The sequence below is a fragment of a genome, unplaced genomic scaffold (genome assembly GCF_019419815.1).
Source record: "Pyrus x bretschneideri cultivar Hongxiangsu unplaced genomic scaffold, Pyrus_bretschneideri_v1 Contig14, whole genome shotgun sequence".
NCBI lineage: Eukaryota > Viridiplantae > Streptophyta > Magnoliopsida > Rosales > Rosaceae > Pyrus > Pyrus x bretschneideri.
The window spans coordinates 2,047,782-2,070,226 of NW_025999435.1; the positions used below are offsets into that span (position 1 = coordinate 2,047,782).

Genomic DNA, 22,445 nt, shown 5'->3' on the forward strand with positions numbered 1-22,445 from the left:
TAAATAAAATACTAATATTTTATTATCCATTGTTATGGCTATTTAGTGTAGGGGTGGAAATGCAAAATACCGTTACTGTTCATTAATGATAGTTACCGTTCACTCGTTGGATTAAATAGTGCATAGCCCCAGGGGTCTTAGCAACAGTGGAGTTGCTCTTATCAGCGTGCAAATAGGGTTTCCTGCCGACAAATGAACACGTGACATTTATATCTTCACGGTCCATCCATCCATCCATCCATCCATCCATCCATCCATCCATCCATCACCGCCATTGAAAAGGAGGAGAATTCTCTACCCTCCTATTCTCACCCCCTTCCATCCCCTCCTCTCACACATTGTTTTTTGTTTTATTATCTCTATAAAAAAAAATCAATATAAGATGTTGGCGTGGCTTAACCGTGACCGTTCAAATAGGAGGGGATGAGAAGGTAGAGATATTAGAAGTAGAGAATCCTGCTCCTTATCAAATTATTATTTTTCCATCGTTATCTCTCGCCCTCTCTCTCAGAAGCAGATTCTCTGCCCTCCCACTTCTCGTGGTCTCCTGTTTATATGGCCACAGTTAATTCACATTAACATTTTATATTACTATTTATTTTTGTCTTATTATCTCTATTAAATATATATATATATAATTAATGTAGCTTAACTGTGATCATACAAAATAGGAGCACACGGAGGGCAGAGAATTTACCTCCCTCTCTCTCATCTGTTTCTCTCTCCTCCATCATTCACACACACAATTTGCCCTGCCTCTCTCTCATCTGTCTCTCTCTCCTCTGTCATTCACACACACAATTTGATACAGTTTTGACGCAATCGACACAATTGACACATGCACGCAGAGAGAGAGAAGAGAGAAAGAGGGGTTGAAGGAGGCGCGTTTTTTTTTTTGGCCCTTTTCTGCAGTTTTCTTTCCAGGCTTTGCAATTCAAATAATGGCAACAACTGGGTAGCTGTTGCCTGATTAATTGATTGATTGAAATCCATTCATTTCCTTTGCAAAAAAGAAAAGCCCAAATCTCAGTTTTTCAGGCAGGTGCTTTTTCTTTCCTCCCTTCTGCTAATCTCTCTCAATTTTAACTTTTTTCCCCCAATTTTTGACCTAGGGTTTCTGGGTTTCAATCATTATTGTTCAATTTTAGTTTTTTGTTGTTGTTGTTGTTGTTGCTTTTATTGTTTTGAATAGTTTGATTTGAAAACGCTCAGACATGGTTTCAAAGTCATGTCCTTTCTGGTTGGGGTGTTTGTGTTGTGTATGTGATGAAAGTATATGCAAATTTTATTAATATTTGTTAGAATTTGTAGTTGGGTTTCCCATAATTTGTTTTCTTTGGCGGTATGTAGTTTTTTTTTAGATTTTTATAGATGTCAGAGAAACTGTAGACTTTCAATAACATGTATAGATTCTTCTATCTGTTATGTTGCCATATCTATATGTTCTTGTTTCTTCATTTCATGGGAATTGGGTTTTGCTTTTCGGTTTTTTATATCGGTACATATGTTTATGTGGGAAATGAATTATGATCAATCATCAAGTCTGTGGGTGTGTTTGGTGATTATAAAGTGTACTGGATTATATGGCGGATGAAGGGGACATGTCTGATTTTGTCAAGGATGTGGAGGAAGAAAATCAAGGTGGAGATATGGGTCTTGATGAATATGACATGGTTTGTTTCCATCAACTTTTGGCTCCCATTGTTCAATGCTTTGTTTTTTCCTGTTGTACTACATGGACTTGAAATTCCTTGTTCTTGAGTTTGAGCAGCTTACCGAAGTGTCAGATACGTCATCTGCACAAGCGAGAAAGGGAAGGGACATTCAAGGTATTCCATGGGATAAATTGGGCATAACAAGGGAAAAATACAGATTGACGAGGCTAGAACATTACAAGAATTATGAGAACATCCCTTTATCTGGGGAAACTGTGGACAAGGTTTTCTTCTTGTTCTCGAGCATTTTCTTCATTTCATTTCATTTCCCCAATTAGCAAGTCACTATTGAAGTTAGCAGACGTCACTAATAAGGTGTGTTAACTTTGACTAGGAGTGCAAACAAATGCAGAAAGGTGGAAACTACTATGACTTCTTCCATAATACAAGACTGATTAAACCTACAATCCTTCATTTCCAGGTTTGTGGACTTGTAATGCCATAGCTGTTTATTATTTTTACATTTTTTGATGGTATACTTCACCACTAATCCCGCTCTGTCTCTCTCTCTCTCTCTCTCATGGGTTTTGTGTGTATGAACTTATTGCCTTAGATAATTTTGCTTTAGTTAAATGATACTTTTTTTTATTCTAACAAGATAAAGTTATCCACTCCTTTTAGCTGTTTTTGCAAGCTAATGTTCATAAAACTTTTGCACGATAATGTTCATGAAGTTTACCTTTATATCCTACTTGACATTCTTTATTGATTTTTACATGCAGCTGAGAAATTTGGTTTGGGCCTCTTCAAAGCATGATGTCTACCTCATGTCCAACTTTTCAGTCATGCATTGGTCATCTCTATCTGGGAATTTGTCTGAGGTTCTCAATTTTGCAGGACATGTTGCCCCAACAGAGGTAGTACAACCTCCTGTACATAATGTGTATGATCTAGTTTCTTTGAAAGAAAATAAAGTAATCAAATGGATTGTTTTTCATTTTTTTTTTCAGCTTTTGTTGGTTTATGCTCTCTACCTCCCCCTCCCATTTATGTTACATACGTTGAAGTGTTCCGTATAATTGCTATTTGTCCTCTACTTATGTCCATAGTTTAAGTTTGCCAAGTTCTATGGTCTTGCAGAAACATGCAGGAAGTTTATTGGAGGGTTTTATCCAGACTCAGATAAGCACACTGGCAGTCAAGGACAATTTTCTTGTTGCTGGTGGCTTTCAAGGAGAGCTTACTTGTAAAGTGAGTTTCTAATGTTTACATCTCAATAGCGTGTTGACAGTGCATGTCTGTTTGATGAGAGTTAAGTATTTCCACATTAGACGTATTGTTTGGTAAATCTGACAATTAGACTTGTCTGGGATCCTGCCATTCTGACGACTTTGCTTTGCCATTGACTTGTCAAGAAAAGAGCTAATGCCATTAGCTGGCTGGAAATTTGGTTACTGTATATGATCTTGGAAAATGACTTTTTTTTGGTAGACATGAATAGCTTGGTTTTTATATTATGAGCTATGATGTGTGGCGCTCATAATTTCTGTCTTGAAATTAATACTTTCTACCTAGGAAAACAAAAATGAATTTTGTAACAATATTATTAACTTTGTGAAAGGTTATTTAAATAATCCTATTTGAACTTTGACGCAATGGTACTTGCAAGAATTTCTTGTACTAAATCAAAAGCACCTTGTTTTGAAGCTGGACTACAGCTCTTTTCCTTGTTTTGATATCTGGATAAAAGCACCAATTTGGTCAAACTACCTTATAAGTACTTCACATGTTGAAGGAGGGGAAGTTTTGGAGCTTGGAAGGGATACAGATGTTCCCCTTAAGAGTTCAAAGCTGAATAAGATTTAGCTTAGTTTTATTAGGTAGCATTCTGGTTGAAAATTTTTAGCCATGCTTTGGTAGGCAAAGATGGTATTAGGGTGTTTGCCCAAAATGTTTAAAAAAACAATTTGTTCAATTAACATGCTTGAAGGGGAAGAAAGAAAGAGGAGAAAAAGGAGAAAAAGGGGGGTGGGGGTGGTTAATATTTATTTTTTACACATTGTGTTGAGTGTGAATACCATTTTGTATGTAAAATTGTTGCATGTAGGAGCTGAGATTCTATTATGGACAGGGAATTGTCTAAATATCTTGTAAAATATTTGACCGAATTTAAGTTAAATGAAATGTAAGAACCGACTAATATTGGATATCAGTGAGAGTGTGCTGGTAAGTGTTTGTTGACGTATGTGAAAACTTTTTGGAATAGTCTTGAGGTTGAGGGTAATGGAAGCTGTGCTTTGATAGGCAACATAAAGACACCTTCCCGGACTTGAACCTGGAACAAATGCTGGTTAGGAATTAGATTAGGAAAGTACATAACTAATCCGGTGTTCTAGGATCCACACTGAACTCAGTTTTTGGATAAGGAAAGCAGTGTTGTTGCTCTTTTGTTGTACTACTAGTAAGAATGGATTGACCTGGTCCTTTCTTTGTGAATTCATATCTTTGGTTTCCGCAATGGTTTGTTAATGAAATGATTAAGTTCAACTGATGTGGTAGCTACTGATGGCATTTTAGGCGCTCATTTCTTGTTGGATATTATTTGTTTCTTGTAATTCTATATTTTTCATTATCAGATGCAAACTAGTGCTTTAGTCTGTTAAAGGATTATTTTTCTGGTTAATGTTCAGTTAAAGTATTAAATCATATTTTTCTGTCTTTATCTGCAGTCTCTTGATAAACAAGGAGTAAGTTTCTGTACCCAGACCACACATGATGGCACTGCCATCACAAATGCTGTTGAAATATACGATAGATTGGGGTATTTTAGCTAGTTCTGAAAATCTGTTCATCTGAATTTTTTCTTTTAACAAAACACAACTTGAAATAGAAATGCTTTTTCAGGGCTGGAATGCATTTCATGGCATCCAATAATGACTGCGGCATAAGAGAATATGACATGGAGAAGTTTCAGCTTTTGAATCACTTTCGTTTCCCTTGGCCAGTGAATGTGAGTCATCCTAAGAACTTCATTCATATTGATGGTTTCTGTCAGATAAACTTACCCGCCTTTTTCTATTTCTATACTAAGAATCTACATATTTGTCTTTACACTTTCACTTTCTGTGATTTTCATTGACTCCAACCTCCCTAGATATTAATATTAGAGGGTTAAGTTGTGCATTGAAGAGTATTATTTCTGATATATTTGGAAATTGTTGAGATGTCAACTAGGAAGCCAAGCTTTCAAATCAGTTTTGTTTTGTTCAATTGGTTGTGCTGAGGACAAGGACAATTTTTAAAATAAAAGGAAATTGGTGACTGGTGTAGGTCACAGACTAATTTCATATTTTGGTTTAGCTTCATGGACATTTTGTTCTTTTATAGATAAATTGAAGCAATTTTCCTTTTCAGCTAATGACATAGGAACAATTTTCCTCTCCAACTAAGGTCGATACCACTTGCCAAAATTTTTCTTCATTGACCGTCTCCTTAAAAGAACAAAATGTTGATTGAGCCAATCCTAGTATTGAAAATATTTTGCAGACTTCAAACAAATTACCTCTTTGAAATAGAAGAGTGCAATATACTTAAGTGCTTGTAAACTGGAAGTGATCTGCAATTGCTTAAACTGGAATTAATGTGTTGGTTTCTGTGGTTATTCCTCCCATATCTCCTTTTCTTAACGTGGAGCTGACCTTATTTGCAGCATACATCAATAAGCCCAGATCGTAGGCTTGTTGCGGTTGTTGGTGATCATGTAGATGCATTGCTCATGGATTCGCAGAATGGGAAGGTACCAAGATCTTTTTTCTGATCATGATACTCTTGTCTGCAACTTATTTTGTTGCGTTTCTTTCCATAGAAATATTTTTGCTAATAAGATGAGGTAAACCGTTTGAAAATTGAACGCGAGACATGTAGACTTTGAGGAAATGGTTAATGGTGGAAAAATACCAATACAAGTGTAATCTTTAATACGATAACAGATTTTTGCTTACACAGTTGTTTTTATAATTGTTCAGCGTGGAGATATCTACTTTTTGTTTATTTTTTAGTATACCTTAACTTCGTGTTAGCAGAGCAGTTGTGCTTCTAAATTCCAAATTTACACCTAAAAGCATTTTCCAGGTTTTATTTTCAAAGATGGGAACAGTTTACTAAACATATACAACTTTGCTTTTTTTTTTCTTTTTTTTTTTTTTTTTTTTTTTGTCATTTCAGACTATTGCTAAGGTCGTTGGTCATCTGGATTACTCTTTTGCGTCAGCATGGCATCCTGATGGTCGCATATTTGCCACCGGAAACCAGGACAAGACTTCCCGAGTCTGGGACATAAGGAATCTTTCATTGCCAGTTGCCGTTCTGAAGAATAACTTGGGTGCTGCTAGGTCAATTCGCTTTTCATCAGATGGTCAGTTCATGGTGGTCGCGGAACCTGCAGATTTTGTGCATATATATAGCACAAAGGCAGATTACAACGTGCGGCAAGAGATTGATTTCTTTGGGGAGATATCCGGTGTATCAGTGAGTCCCGATGACGAGTCTTTGTATATAGGAATCTGGGACCAAACATACGCCAGCTTGCTACAGTATAACAGAAGGCACTAAGGGTGGAAACCCTCGTGTGTATAGTTTTGCTTCATCTCGCTCATAAGAAACCACTAAGGGTGGAAACCCTCGTGTGGATAGTGAGCCAGATGGTATTGTTGTACCCCATATAATGTCACCACACGTGTATTGTGTAGGGTGTAAAGATTGTGAGTGAAATATGGAGTTGTCTTTGCCTTTCTCGTTGCAAAGGGATTTACCCATCACATCTCTCAGATCCAGCTTCCTCCCTCGGCATCCTCCTTGCTTATTAGGTACAATCAAGAGGAATTATAAAAACAATGGGATCTCAGAAAATATCCCTTTTTCAGTTTCTTGCTTGTCTGTCAAAACTGTCCGCAGTCCTTCACTGGACAAGCATGTTGTGAAGCAAAACAAGATACGTATTGTCCAAAAGCTACAAACACTGCTTCTTTCCAAACCGAAATGCTATATTCCGATTCATATTCTCAATGAGTGTCGAGCCTACCTTTCCCTATCGAAGCCACGATCCATTCTCTCAATGATTCATCGATACCCTACTATTTTTGAATTCTTCTCGATCCCAACAGCTCCCTTGCCATCCAATGCAACTAAATCATCACAACTCTGTGTCCGTCTAACCCCAGCTGCAAAGCCTTTACCATCTCCAGAAGTTCAGTCATGTGAGCTAATAGTAGACCGACCTTTGAAACTCAAGCAGTTGACGCTCCGAAAGGGTCTAAAGTTGAAGAGGCATCACCAAGATTTTTTGCTCAAATTCAAAGAAATTCCGGATGTGTGCCCATACAATACCCCCATCTCGGACTTGCCTAAAGAGTCGATTGAGGCAGAGAAGAGAGCTTGTTTGGTGGTGTGAGAAGTGCTTGGGTTGACGGTTGAAAAGAGAATTTTGATAGACCACTTGACTCATTTTAGGAATGATTTTGTGCTGTCCAACAAGTTGAGAGGGATGATCATACGGCACCCGGAGTTATTCTATGTGAGCTTGAAAGGGCAGAGAGATTCAGTGTTTTTAGTGGAGGGTTTTGATGACAAGGGTGCACTGTTGGAGAAGAAAGAGACTTTGGTGATAAAGGAAAAGTTGATGCAGTTGGTCAGAGATAGCAAGAGACTAAGAAGAGAGAGGAAGAAAGCTAGGATTAACAACACTGAGATTGGTGGCTCTACTGATGACTTTGAGTCCGATGATGATGATGATGACGACGACTATGATGATGGTTTTCAGAGTTTGTTTGAGCCTGAAGATTTTTGTGGGGATGATGATGGTGATAAGAAGGGTGAGACAATTGACTACAGGGAGAAGGGGCAGTTTTGGACTGTTGATGCTCATTCTGTTCATGATGGCAGGAAGCAACAAATGGAACCTTGGTAGAAGAGAATGTCAATTGTTCAGATCTTACCCGAAAATAATCAAAGTGCGAGGATAGTATTATGGCAGTGATATGAATGACTGTAAAAATGAAGTCTCACGGTCTGTATCTATATATATGAAGCAAATGGCCCTTCACCTGAAGGGTAATTTTTCTGAAATACCTTACATTATCCTGAGTTGAAAAGTTTACTTAATTCAAAACCACTTCACTTCACTTTCCTGTTAATAAAATTGGCTTATGGAAGAAGCAGATTGTAGGCAACCTACATAATTGAAGCTTAATTTAAGGTATCTAAGTTTGTGCTGAGTGTGCTTTTCATATTCTCTTATTTTATTCCAGGAATTATAACTGTTTTGTTTAAAAGTTTTCCTAGATGAGTAATCAGTAATCATTTTACTTGGTCTTCTCTAGTAGTTTGGAAACTGAAGGTGTAACCCTAATCTTTTCAATGTATTAAATTATCATCTTTGATAAAATGGAGCGTGTTCTATGGATCATTCTAAATTTGGTTGTATCCTAGTTTATGCTCCTAAAATGATGAATTGATGAATTGGCTTTCGATGACTACATAATACGAGCCCTACTATGTGGACAGATACGGGTCAAACATTTTTCTAATTCTGTTACCACAGTAACCGGGATTTGGTTCTATGCAGAGGCTTTTCTTCCTGACCTACTGGTGGATTTGGGAAAAGTCAAGTCTCTAACTTACAAGTGCATAATTTCATTACAATTTTCTCAGAGATGGCCTGCTTGCTTATGAAGAGTTGTTGTTTGTGTCTTTGCGAAAGTGTTGGACTCCTTTGTTGCCCTTACCTTATTAAATGTTTTTGCCCTTGCAGGCCAAGAAGTGGCACAGATAATTGATCAAGCTCTTCATGGAGGCAACATATGCATAAAGATTGCTGATTCGTGTATATCCACTGCAGCTTCTCGGTTCTCAACCTCTGCATCAATGGCTCCATTACCTTCGTGCCGTTCTGCTATGTATGTCAACTCAAAAAGTGGTTTCACTTGGAATTTCCTTTCGCGAGCATGAGCATAGGTATGAATCATGGAATTACCTTTCATTTTTTACGTTGATTCAAGTCACTGTGATATATTTCAACGATGCTGTTACTCCTAATGTTTGATTAACATCTGTGAATGAAATAGTTGATACATTATTTCATTACTACGAAACACAACAAATTGTTGTTGGCCAACACAAGAACTCGTCATTGCTGCCAAAACTAGAACTCATCAAGCACATATACACACTATTTTTCCGTAAGCTCTCATAAACATCTATGGAAAACTCGTGGGAAAGGGAAAAGGTACCGTTCCGCATGCTGACATAACTTATATCCTTAACTCAGGTACAGTGAGGCAATATACCTACTGAAGCAACTGCCAAACTGATTCACTTGTGATGGTAATATTGGACATTAGAGCAACTCCACCCCTATCCACTTTGCGCCAGCACCCAGCCCATTTATCCACTTAATTGAACAGTAACAGACTCAAGGCCAAAGCATCTCCACCCAAAAAAAAAATGTGCTGGCACTTAGTCTAAAAATGCGCTGGCACAAACGATCTCCACCCCTACAAAATGCGCTGGCACCCAGTCCATTTAAAATATTAAATAATTTTTTTATAAAATAATAAAAAAAAATAGTTTTAATTTCGAATAGGATTTTTAACCAATCTCGTCACGCCATGTGTCATTATCCGAACGTACTATTTTTTGAATAGATTTCCGCTAAGATTTTCAACCAATCACATAGTGCCACGTGGCATTGTCCAGAACCTCATCTTCTTTTTTTTTGTCTATATAAACCCTACATCCCTACATCCATCCTCACACTAAACTCAATTCTTTTTTTTAGCTCAGAATTCTTCTTTATCGTTTTCAAATCTTGAGTTCTTACAATGTCTTCTTCAAGGAGAGCGTATAAACAGTTGCAAGAGCAGCAGAAAAGGTTGTTGGCACAACAGGAAGAATTGGTCAATCTTGACCAAGGTGGAGGTGGAGATGAGGCCTTCGCAATGGAGGAGGATGACGATGATCACCATAGAAGGCGGAGGGCCTCACATTCCCGCCGTATCATGCAAGCTATGGGTCAGATAGCCAAACCCGGACGTGCGGCAAACATCGATAGAAGAAGGGAAAGATGAGATAAAGATCTCTTGGAAGATTATTTTATTCCCAACAGCGTTTACCCTGATCATGTTTTTAGACGTCGTTTTAGAATGCAACGAAGTTTGTTCGCTAAAATCATGAGTGATGTTTGCAACCATGATCCATATTTTGTGCAAAAAGATGATGCTTTTCATGTTCTAGGTCTTCTTCCTGAGCAAAAAATTACGTAAAAATTACATAAGTATTGTGGAATGCATATGACATAAAAATTACATAAGAAATTAAATAAATTAAAATATTGATGTGGGTGGAATGCATATAAATAAATAAAAATATTGTTACCTCATCCGCTAAACTTGTCCCACTACACAAATTACCAGAAGCATGAGAGAGGGCGTTTTTCCAACAAGTAAAGGATGCGTTGAGTTTTTTCCAACGACCTTGAAGACCTTGACTAGATCTGGCATCTTTTCCATGTACATCGTTGAACGATTTCGTAATTTTACTCCACATTTCTCGCTTATCCATCTCATTACCCGTAATCGGGTCATGAGTAGTGCGAACCCAACATTCACACAACGTAACATCTTCACTGAGCTTCCACGAAGTCATTTTTTTCTCTCAAAGTGTACAAAATATTCAAATGTAGAAAGTGTAGAAAGTGTAGAAAATATTGAAATGTGGTGTAAGGTGGAAGATGAGGGTTAGGTATTTATAGAAAAAAAAATTAATTTTTTAAAATTTTTCTGTATTTTTTTAAAAAATTTTGACATTTTTTAATTAATTTTTAATAAATTTTAATGTTGTAATTAATCGGGACCGTTGGATTTGAAAAATAATCAAATCCAACAGCCAACACGATGCCATGTGGCCAACGGTTAAATTTCTGACCGTTGGGACTTTTTTTTTTTTTTTTTTGGTGAAATAAACGTGGACCGTTGATCTGTGATCGGACGGTCCAATTTAAAATTCAAATTCAAATTTTTTTTACCGTTGGAAATCCAACGGCCTACAAAACTAGCCGTTGGAAATCCAACGGCTCTGAGGAGGCCACGTAGACCTCACCCGGATGAGAGCAAGTGGACCTGCACGCAGGCCCCAGCGCCTGCAAAGCCTGTCGGCTACGCGCCTGGGCACCGCGTGTGTTGCACGCGCCAACAACACAGACCGGCTCCTGGGTCTGTCCATTTTGGGCTGGGCTATTGACTGGCACGGGCTGGGTGCCAGTCAATTGCACGGGCTGGAGCAGATTCACTTGGTGCCAGTCCATTTTCTTCACTTGGTGCCAGTCCATTGGGCATGGGCTGGAGTTGCTCTTAATACTAGACCAATGGTGGGTGCTGCCATGCTGGGTCAAGAGTGGCACCTAAAAGGAGTCCTGCACTTAGGTGCGCGTCAAGGGAGACCTTTAAATTCTATGATTGGTACGAGGAGCAGATTTCATGAAGACTATGAGGAATGTAGGGTGGAGCAGCTAGTCCCGCACCCGCAGCACTATGCTGGGGAAGGAGGATGGCAGGGTGTTCATACGAGAGTGGCATTCGGTTGACTATTTTTGGGCTTCTTCCATGTGATATTATATTTTCTTATATACCAAACAGTCTTCATCCCGTCTCGCTACTGTTCAGAAGTCTGCAGTTAGTGAAACAGGATGAAGACATTCAAACTGAGTGTCCTCTAACCAGTTAGAATGTGTTTAGGCTGCGTGACCGTTGATCAGACTTTTGGCATCAACAATTTTTAATCTACACTTTGCAAAACACGTTCCTTTTTCGTTTGGAACCCTCGGTTTGAAGGTATTCTCTAATTGAATGGTCATGCTTTTGACTTTCATAAACTTTGTAGATTAAACAATAGAGTCGTCATCCTAATCCACAATTATGCAATTTCTTCCGTTGAATCAAACAATTTGCTGGACTGGAGTTTTGAACCCGAGATGTATAAGTAGCAACTCAACATTTTATTCACTAAGATATTGGATCACATGCAACGAGATGTTAAATGTAATATGTCAATACTCGATGACTGATGTGGCAATTGAATTTATATAGATGTTATTAAATCTTCTTTTTCAATTGATGTGTTAAAATTTATTTAGTAATATATTAGGCCCCATTCATAGTTACGTTAACTATTAAAAAATAATTCAAATTGATTTTAATTTTCATCCTATTGGTTGTAAATGAGACTTATGCATTAAAAATATAAATTAAAAGCATTTCACTTCATCTTTGTTTGCTGTAAAAAAAAAAAGACAGCTAAAAAGTAAGGATTGAAATGAATCAGTTGCCATGTGAATTATGACATGTCTTTTAGTCATAAATGGAGTATTTGACATTCCTTTGATATAGTCTTTGAATAAAAATGTTCTTAATTCTTGATAGGCGCATATTATGCCCATGTAAAGTAGTTTTATGATTGCACGGCATCCCTCAAATGTTAGAGGCTTTGTTACTCACCTTTTATATATGGGGAACAGGAGAAGGAAAGAAAATATAAGTTCACTTACCACACTCTAATTAGCATATTCAGGATTATTTTAACCAAAAATAACTCATGGATTTGATACCGATACCGGAAGATCAAGCCCATCACTTCTTCATGACTTTGATGACTTGCCCACAGGAGGAGCATCGATGGTCGGGGAAAGAGATATAATATAAAGCTCACTAGAGTAGGATAGAGGAGCTGTGTATATCTATTCCAATCGGGCTGATGGCTAAACTCGGGAAATGGGAGACAGATCAAAACGCGCGGGAGAGGAGGGCTTAACAGCCCATCGTTAAAAATCCATGGATCCAACTATATTTGCACTCGACTATTATCGTACCTGACGTCAACATTACATAACGAAAGGGGTTCATTTCTATAATTTGTTCTTTTTAAAGTGTTTTTCATTGGAGGTGAATTGTCTGTCTTTTCATTTCCATACTTTTTTCATGCATTCCTATGATATGTGCTCACGGTTAAATCATGTCAATATTTTATATTAATTTTTTATAAAAATAATAAAACAAAAAGTAATAAGAATTAAAATATTAACGTGTTTTAACCATGATCACACAAATAAAATAGCATGAGAATAGTGTGAAAATGAAAAACCAGACAATCAACCTCTTTTTTCATTAGCATCGAGAACCGTCAAAGATAATGGAGAAAGTCCTTGTCCCGAACGTCACGTTGTGTGGGCCACCCGGCCGGACAGGACACTTTGAGTGAGATTAAAAGAGGGTGGGTAGGGCCGAAATACAAACCAAGTGAGCCTAGATACAAGTCCTTATGTGTGATGTGAGTCGTAGTCCCATTGATTATCTGATTGAATTCCCTACTCTTACTCTTTTATCTTTCCATCACATTGGTAAGAAACTGATAAAACTAAGACACGTGTCTATTTTTGAATAATGTGGTTTAAATTTATTTTTGACGAGAATCGAATATAAAATCTCTCACTTACAAGTGAAAATGAATACGACATAGACTATCATACTAAGTGGCCCGTCTGGAAAGTGTTTTTAAATTTTGAAAACGCATTTTGAGAAAATGTTTCTAGTTTCAAAGCATACAAGACGTGTTTATTTGCCCTCGTTAAAGTTCACTGAATTGGACTACTTTGCTAAGGCTATTAATCCCGTGTTTGGTGCAAGCTGGACTAAACTTAAATGGGATTAAGTCGGACTTGTTCTAACTAAGAGCTTTGCTAAGTCGTCCTAGTGAGATCCCCCAAAAACCACGGGATTGCTAATCCTGTCTCCAACATCGTTTGCACACCTTTGTCGTTTGCAACTCCTACTCCCTTACCCTTATCCAGATTCGAAACCCACCCCCCACCCAATGCCTAAATCTTAAAATTCAACATCTAAAATTCCCCCAAAAACACATGCAGACGAATCTCCTGAATTCAAAACAAAAACACAAAATCACCAGAAAATCAGAGGAGGAGTTGGGTTGTGAGCTCTGATGAATCATCTCCATAAGGAAAAAAGGGAGAGGTTAGGGAGAGAGTGGACGGTGGAAAAGAGGGGATGGGAGGGAGATAGACGGAGGAAAATATAGAGATGTTTACAGAGAATGGAAGAGAATTCTAGAAAATGATGAACCAAATGAAAAGAGGGAGAGGGGAGGGAGAGAGTTGCGGAGGAAAAAGGAATGGGTTGGAGTGATATGCTTGGAACAAAAAATACTGGTCATTAGATAGGTGTTTCTAGAAACAAGTAAAATGATCGATTAATAATAAAATATTAATAAATAGAGATTAAAGAATATAGTATCTAAATTTAATAGTTGTTCTGTTTCTTAGTCCGATACTACACCAAACGTTTCACTAAGTCAATTCAGCTTCGTTCCTGAAGCCAGTCCAGTCCAAGATAGTCTAGTGCAACAAACGCATCCTTAGTGTTTTTTGCAAGAAGCACTAGTTATGTGTTTCTTGTAACACGCATTCCGAGTGTCTTTCTAGAATTAACTTGCATATTTACTAAGAATTGACTTCAAACAGGATAATTTCAGTCATTTAAAAGCATTATTCAAACAAGCTCTAAGATATTTACTGAAACCATTCGCGTTGGATTTCCTTATTTTAATCACCTAAATCAGATTAAGTACAAAAAAAAAAAAAAAAACCTTGATAATTTATTTATTCAAACAAAAAAAAAAGTATATAATATGGGGAAATTCCAATTAAGATAATATTTATTATTATAGATACATTTTGTGATCTATCAACTTATCAAGGTTCATTTATGGACACAACAAACAGACAATGACGTATAGGCGACGAGTCCATTTTCTTGCATCATCAGTCTTCGGAATTTTCCCTAAAGCAAATTCTACTTACCAACTTACTTGATGTTTTGGACCCATTACATTTGAATAGATCCTGATTTAAATCTAAGATCTTAACATTAAATATAATGAGAGAGGATCCCAATGATTATTTAATCACATCCGTTCATCATACATCGTGCAGTCAGAAATCATTATAGTTTTTTTATTTAAAATTGAATATAAACAATACTTGGTGAAAACTAACCGCACGATATACGATGAACGAATGTGATTGGAGGATCTCTGGGATCCTTACAAAGAGGATCCGGCGATGATCCTCTGTCAAATATACTATCTTAATTTATGAAATTAACCAATTGAGATTAGCCTACGGTAATTTCAAATGTTGACATGTATCACTTATGGTAATTCCATCTTATCTTGGTAATTCAAGTTACACATGTAATTTGTGTGAGATCTGCGACTTTTCTCAATTAGCTTAATTACTAACCAATTTATTAGTGAATTTTTTTTTTTTTAAGAAATAACGATATTCATTAAAACAATTTCAATAATAAGTACATCAAAGACGTGTACAAGATACAAATTTTAACATAATTGTAAAAGCAATAACTTCAAAGGACTAAACTAACAATCAGAAAACCTATAGCACCAAAAAAATTAACATAAACCCGCATCCGAGCCTATGTAGCTCAAAACAACGAAAACACTAAGGGCCCTTTAGTGGGCTGGATGAGATTGGGTCTTAGGGATATGATTAGACCAGCAAAGACATATAATAAGACATTACTTGTAACTCATGTATAGAAATATGTTAGATAACCCATTCTATTGTGGATTCACAACCCATTATGTTCAGTTTTGTCTATCTCACATTTTGACACAACAAACAACGGATTAGACTCGAATCCATATCACCATGAATGGGAGTCGCTCTGCCATTGTACACACTACATCATCCCATATACAACTTGTACAACAAAGAGAGGATATGGGCAAAAGTCACTCTCTCATAATCCAACTGCGCATTGCGTAATAACAACAAGAAGTCGTAATCAAACAAAATGACTAAAAATAAATAGACAAATCACTTTAAAATCCTTCAAACCTATGAGTCATACACAAATGAAAGAATACAAACAAGTTAATTACAAAAGGTAAAGAAAAGAAGAATTGAGTAGTAACACGTTGAAGTATGGAGTGGGCAACTCTTTTCATGGTTCTACTTACCAACTTACTTGATGTTTTGGACATAATACATTTGATTTAGATCCTAACATGTATCACTTATGGTAATTCCATTTTATCTGGTAATTCAAGTTTCACATGTAATTTGTGTGGGACGGGTGACTTTTCTCAGTCAACTTGATGAGTCAAGTGTCGAAACCTTTGATCACTTAATTACTGATCAATTTACTAGTGATTTTTTTTTCTTTAAAGAAATAACGATATTCATTAAAACAATTTCAATAATAAGTACATCAAAGACATGTATAAGACAAAAATTTCAACGTAATTGTAAAAACAATAACTCCAAATGACTAAACTAACAATTAGAAAACCCATAACACCAAAAAATTTGACATAAACCCACATCTGAGCCTATATAGCTCAAAACAACCAAAACCTTAAGGGCCTGTTTGGTGGATTGGATGAGATTGAGCCTTAGAGATGTGATTGGATTGGTAGGAACTTATAAGACATGACTTGTAACGCATATATAATAATATATTAGATACTTATTCTATTGTGGATTTATAACTCATATTCTGTCAATCTCACATTTTGACACAACAAACAACAGACTGAACTCAAGTCTATTTTAATTGACCATAGCTTATCTCATCTCATCTAACCCTCCAAACGAGACCTAAATGAATCCATAACCCTAAATCATAACAATCACCATGAATCGAAGCCGCTCTGCCATTGAACGCACCACATCTTCCCATAAACAAGCTATACAACAACAAGAAGTCGTCATCAAATAGAGTGACTGAAAAAAATGGACAAATCACACTGAAGTCCTTTAAACGTACGAGTCATACACAAATAAAAGAACACAAACAAGTGAATTACAAAAAGTAAAGAAAAGAAGAATTGAGTGGTAGCACGTTGAAGTATGGAGTGGGCAACTCTTTTCATGGTCGAAGTCCCCATCTCTCTTTTGATCTTTGAACCCTCTCAAACCTCCCGTATGATTTCACTTCACCTTTCACAAAGAAGCATGCTTGCCAAATGAGTGAGGAGCTTTGCACTAAGCAGCGTGCAAATGGGGTTTCCTGCCGACAAATGGACACGTGACATTTATATCTTCGCAGTCCATCCATCCATCCATCGCCCCGACTGAAAATATCAAATTATTATTTTTCCATCGTTATCTCTCGCCCTCTCTCTCATCTGTTTCTCTCTCCTCTCTCATTCACACACAATTTGATACAGTTTTGACGCAATCGACACAATTGACACACGCACGCAGAGAGAGAAAGAGGGGTTGAAGGAGGAGCGTTTTCTTTTCCCATTTGTGTAGTTTTCTTTCCAGGCTTTGCAATTCAAATCATGCCAACAACTGGGTAGCTGTTGCCTGATTGATTGATTGATTGATTGAAATCCATTCATTTCCCTTGCAAAAAAGAAAAGCCCAAATCTCAGTTTTTCAGGCAGGTGCTTTTTCTTTCTTCCCTTCTGCTAGTCTCTATCAATTTTAATTTTTTTTTCCCCCAATTTTTGACCTAGAGTTTCAATTTTAGTTTGAATTATTATTATTCAATTTTAGTTTGTTGTTGTTGTTGCTTTTATTGTTTTGAATAGTTTGATTTGAAAACGCTCAGACATGGTTTTCAAAGTCATGTTCTTTCTGGTTGGGGTGTTTGTGTTTGTGTGTATGTGATGAAAGTATTGCAAATTTTATTAATATTTTGTTAGAAGTAGTACTTGGGTTTCCCATAAATTTGTTTTCTTTGGTGGTATGTAGATTTTTAAGATCTTTATAGATGTCAGAGGAACTGTAGACTTTCAATAACATATGTAGATTCTTCTATACATATCTATATGTTCTTGTTTGTTCATTTCATGGGAATTGGGTTTTTCTTTTCGGTTATTTATTTATTTATTTATATATATATCGGTACATATGTTTGTGTGGGAAATGAATTATGATCAATCATGTCAGGGTGTGTTTGGTGATTATAAAGTGTGCTGGAATTGTATTGAAGATGTTGAAATTGTGAACTTGAATGCAGATAGAGCATGTCTTACCAGCAGGGCTATCAATTCGATTATATGGCGGATGAAGGGGACATGTCTGATTTTGTCGAGGATGTGGAGGAAGAAAATCAAGGTGGAGATATGGGTCTTGATGAATATGACATGGTTTGTTTCCATCAACTCCTGGCTCCCATTGTTCAATCCTTTGTTTTTTTTCCTGTTGTACTAAATGGACTTGAAATTCCTTTGTTCTTGAGTTTGAGCAGCTTACCAAAGTGTCAGATACGTCATCTGCACAAGCGAGAAAGGGAAAGGACATTCAAGGTATTCCATGGGACAGATTGAACATAACAAGGGAAAAATACAGATTGACGAGGCTAGAACAGTACAAGAATTATGAGAACATCCCTTTATCTGGGGAAGCTGTGGACAAGGTTTTCTTCTTGTTCTCGAGCTTTTTCTTCATTTCATTTCATTTCCCCAATTAGCAAGTCACTATTGAAGTTAGCAGACGTCACTAATAATATGTGTTAACTTTGACCAGGAGTGCAAACAAATGCAGAAAGGTGGAAACTACTATGACTTCTTCCATAATACAAGACTGGTTAAACCTACAATCCTTCATTTCCAGGTTTGTGGACTTGTAATGCCATAGCTGTTTATCATTTTTACATTTTTTGATCGTATACTTCACTAATCCCGCTCTCTCTCTCTCTCTCTCTCTCTCTCTCTCTCTCTCTCTCTCTCATGGGTTTTGTGTGCATGAACTTATTGCCTTAGATAATTTTGCTTTAGTTAAATGGTACTTTTTTTTGTTCTAACAAGATAAAGTTATCCACTCCTTTTAGCTGTTTTCGCAAGCTAATGTTCATAAAACTTTTGCACGATAATGTTCATGAAGTTTACCTTTATATCCTACTTGACATTCTTTATTGATTTTTACATGCAGCTGAGAAATTTGGTTTGGGCCACTTCAAAGCATGATGTCTACCTCATGTCCAACTTTTCAGTCATGCATTGGTCATCTCTATCTGGGAATTTGTCTGAGGTTCTAAATTTTGCAGGACATGTTGCCCCAACAGAGGTAGTACAACCTCCTGTACATAATGTGTATGATCTAGTTTCTTTGAAAGAAAATAAAGTAATCAAATGGGTTGTTTTTCATTTTTTTTCAGCTTTTGTTGGTTTATGCTCTCTCCCTCCCCCTCCCATTTATGTTACATACGTTGAAGTGTTCCTTATAATTGCTATTTGTCCTCTACTTATGCCCATAGTTTAAGTTTGCCAAGTTCTATGGTCTTGCAGAAACATGCAGGAAGTTTATTGGAGGGTTTTATGCAGACTCAGATAAGCACACTGGCAGTCAAGGACAATTTTCTTGTTGCTGGTGGCTTTCAAGGAGAGCTTACTTGTAAAGTGAGTTTCTAATGTTTACATCTCAATAGCGTGTTGACAGTGCATGTCTGTTTGATGAGAGTTAAGTATTTCCACATTAGACGTATCGTTTGGTAAATCTGACAATTAGACCTGTCTGGGATCCTGCCATTCTGATGATTTTTCTTTGCCATTGACTTGTCAAGAAAAGAGCTAATGCCATTAGCTGGCTGGAAATTTGGTTACTGTATTTGATCTTGGAAAATTACTTTTTTTTTTTATGGGTAGAGATATGACCTCGCTACCAGAGTTTTAACTCCAGTTTAGTTTGTCCTTTACCAATCAGAACAACTGGCAATAGCGGCTTTCAGGGGAGTCAGACATGAATAGCTTGGTTTTTATATTATGAGCTATGTTGTTTGGTGCTCGTAATTTCTGTCTTGAAATTAATACTTTCTACCTAGGAAAACAAAAATGAATTTTGTAATAATATTATTAACTTTGTGAAAGGGGTGGTTAATAGTTATTTTTTACATGTTGTGTTGAGTGTGAGTACCATTTTGTACGCAAGATTGTTGCATGTAGAAGCTGAGATTCTATTATGGACAGGGAATTGTCTAAATATCTTGTAAAATATTTGACTGAATTTAAGTTAAATGAAATGTAAGAACCGACTAATATTGGATATTAGTGACAGTGTGCCAGCAAGTGTTTGTAATTGTTGAGGTATGTGAAAACTTTTTGGAATAGTCTTGAGGTTGAGGGTAATGGAAGCTGTTCTTGGATAGGCAACTTGAGAGACACCTTCCGGACTTGAACCTGGAACAAATGCTGGTTAGGAATTTGATTAGGAAGGTGCATATCTAATCCGGTGTACTAGGATCCGCACCGAGCTCAGTTTTTGGATAAGCAAAGCAGTTTTGTAGCTCTTTTGTTGTACTACTAGTAAGAATGGTTTGACCTAGTCCTTTCTTTGTGCATTCATATCTTTGGTTTCCGCAATGGATTGTTAATGAAATGATTAAGTTCAACTAATGTGGTTGCTACTGATGGCATTGTAGGCGCTCATTTCTTGTTGGATGTAATTTGTTTCTTGTAATTCTATATTTTTCATTATCAGATGCAAACTAGCGCTTTATTCTTATTTTTCTGGTTAATGTTCTGTTAAAGTAATAAATCATATTTTTCTGTCTTTATCTGCAGTCTCTTGATAAACAAGGAGTAAGTTTCTGTACCCGGACCACACATGATGAAAATGCCATCACAAATGCTGTTGAAATATATGATAGATTGGGGTATTTTAGCTAGTTCTGAAATTCTGTTTGTCTGAATTGTTTCTTTTAATAAAACACAACTTGATATCGAAACGCTTTTTCAGGGGTGGAATGCATTTCATGGCATCCAATAATGACTGCGGCATAAGAGAATACGACATGGAGAAGTTTCAGCTTTTGAATCACTTTCGTTTCCCTTGGCCAGTGAATGTGAGTCATCCTAAGAACTTAATTCATATTGATGGTTTTGGTCAGATAAACTTACCCGCCTTTTTCTATTTCTGTACTAAGAATCTACATATTTGTCTTTACCCTTTCACTTTCTGTGATTTTCATTGACTCCAACCTCCCTAGATATTAATATTAGAAGGATAAGTTGTGCGTTCAAGAGTATTATTTCTGATATATTTGGAAATTTGAGATGTCAACTAGGAAGCCAAGCTTTCAAATCAGTTTTATTTTGTTCAATTGGTTGTGCTGAGGACAAGGACAATTTTTAAAATAAAAGGAAAGTGGTGACTGGTGTAGGTTGCAGACTAATTTCATATTTTGGTTTAGCTTGATGGACATTTCGTTCTTTTATAGATAAATTGAAGCAATTTTCCTTTTCAGCTAATGACATAGTAACAATTTTCCTCTCCAACTAAGGTCGATGCCACTTGCCAAAATTTTTCTTCATTGACCCTCTCCTTAAAAGCACAAAATGTTGATTGAACCAGTCCTAGTATTGAAAATATTTTGCAGACTTCATACAAATTACCTCTTTGAAATAGAAGAGTGCAATATACTTAAGTGCTTGTAAACTGGAAGTGATCCGCAATTGCTTAACGTGTTGGTTTCTGTGGTTATTCCTCCCATAACTCTTTTTTTAAACGTGGAGCTGACCTTATTTGCAGCATACATCAATAAGCCCAGATCGTAGGCTTGTTGCGGTTGTTGGTGATCATGTAGATGCATTGCTGATGGATTCGCAGAATGGGAAGGTACCAAGATCTTTTTCCTTGTCATGATACTCTTGTCTGCAACTTATTTTGTTGCGTTTCTTTCCATAGAAATATTATTGCTAATAAGATGAGGTAAACTGTTTGAAAATTGAACGCGAGACATGTAGACTTTGAGGAAATGGTTAATGTTGGAAAAATACCAATACAAGTGTTATCTTTGATACGTTTAACAGATTTTTGCTTACACAGTTGCTTTTATAATTGTTCAGCATAATCTACTTTTTGTTTATTTTTTAGTACACCTTAACTTCGTGTTAGCAGAGCAGTTGTGCTTCTAAATTCCCAATTTACATCTAAAAACATTTTCCAGGTTTTATTTTCAAAGATGGGAACCATTTTCTAACTCTATACAACTCTGTTTTTTTTTTTTTGTCATTCCAGACTATTGCTAAGGTCGTTGGTCATCTGGATTACTCTTTTGCGTCAGCATGGCATCCTGATGGTCGCATATTTGCCACCGGAAACCAGGACAAGACTTCCCGAGTCTGGGACATAAGAAAGCTTTCATTGCCAGTTGCCGTTCTGAAGAATAACTTGGGTGCTGCTAGGTCAATTCGCTTTTCATCAGATGGTCAGTTCATGGTGGTCGCGGAACCTGCAGATTTTGTGCATATATATAGCACAAAGGCAGATTACGAAGTGCGGCAAGAGATTGATTTCTTTGGGGAGATATCCGGTGTATCAATGAGTCCCGATGACGAGTCTTTGTATATAGGAATCTGGGACCGAACATACGCCAGCTTGCTACAGTATAACAGAAGGCATACGTACGGATATCTGGATTCCTATTTTTGATCCTTTTGGCGAAGGGCTGTCCATCAGTGTTGGCAATGTGATTTTCTCAGAAGTTAAAAGCAGAAAGAGTGCTATGAAGTTGCGGTTTACTTTTTCTGAACTCTTTGTTTTAACTTTTTCTTTTGTGTGTAGGTTAGTTTGATAAACCAAGTTTAAAGTTGGAATAAGCCAATGATTGATTAGAATTTAGAATTTGTACAGTGATGTGAAACCCTTGTTTGTTAAACCATTTCCTGATAAACCCATTTTTTGCTTTTTCCTAA

At 36.8% G+C, this 22,445-nt stretch overlaps 1 protein-coding gene and 1 pseudogene across 9 annotated transcripts; both read left to right on the top strand.

Moving 5' to 3' along the window:
- Positions 1–691: 691 nt before the first annotated feature.
- LOC103960392 (uncharacterized WD repeat-containing protein C2A9.03) lies at positions 692–22,445 on the top strand. 9 transcript variants are annotated; one of them, XM_048579718.1, is made up of 10 exons: positions 692–1,042; positions 1,571–1,673; positions 18,002–18,169; positions 18,280–18,366; positions 18,685–18,819; positions 19,041–19,151; positions 20,313–20,404; positions 20,488–20,593; positions 21,280–21,366; positions 21,769–22,445. In XM_048579718.1, exons 2-10 carry the CDS (start codon positions 1,584–1,586, stop codon positions 22,180–22,182), a joined length of 1,290 nt encoding a protein of 429 aa, XP_048435675.1. In that variant the 5' UTR covers positions 692–1,042; positions 1,571–1,583; the 3' UTR covers positions 22,183–22,445. The 9 variants fall into 9 exon arrangements, with proteins under 9 accessions (XP_048435675.1, XP_048435677.1, XP_048435676.1 ...); XM_048579720.1 differs by having other exon boundaries at positions 1,597–1,673; XM_048579719.1 differs by having other exon boundaries at positions 692–1,038.
- Positions 6,427–8,792, top strand: LOC103960393 (annotated as a pseudogene).

Coding starts and splice junctions, on each gene's coding strand:
- LOC103960392 (XM_048579713.1), top strand. CDS start 17,778: ATGTCTTACCAGCAGGGCTATCAATTCGATTATATGGCGGATGAAGGG. Junction 18,367..18,684: donor CTACAATCCTTCATTTCCAG/GTTTGTGGACTT, acceptor TTTTACATGCAG/CTGAGAAATTTGGTTTGGGC. Junction 20,594..21,279: donor GTTTCCCTTGGCCAGTGAAT/GTGAGTCATCCT, acceptor CCTTATTTGCAG/CATACATCAATAAGCCCAGA.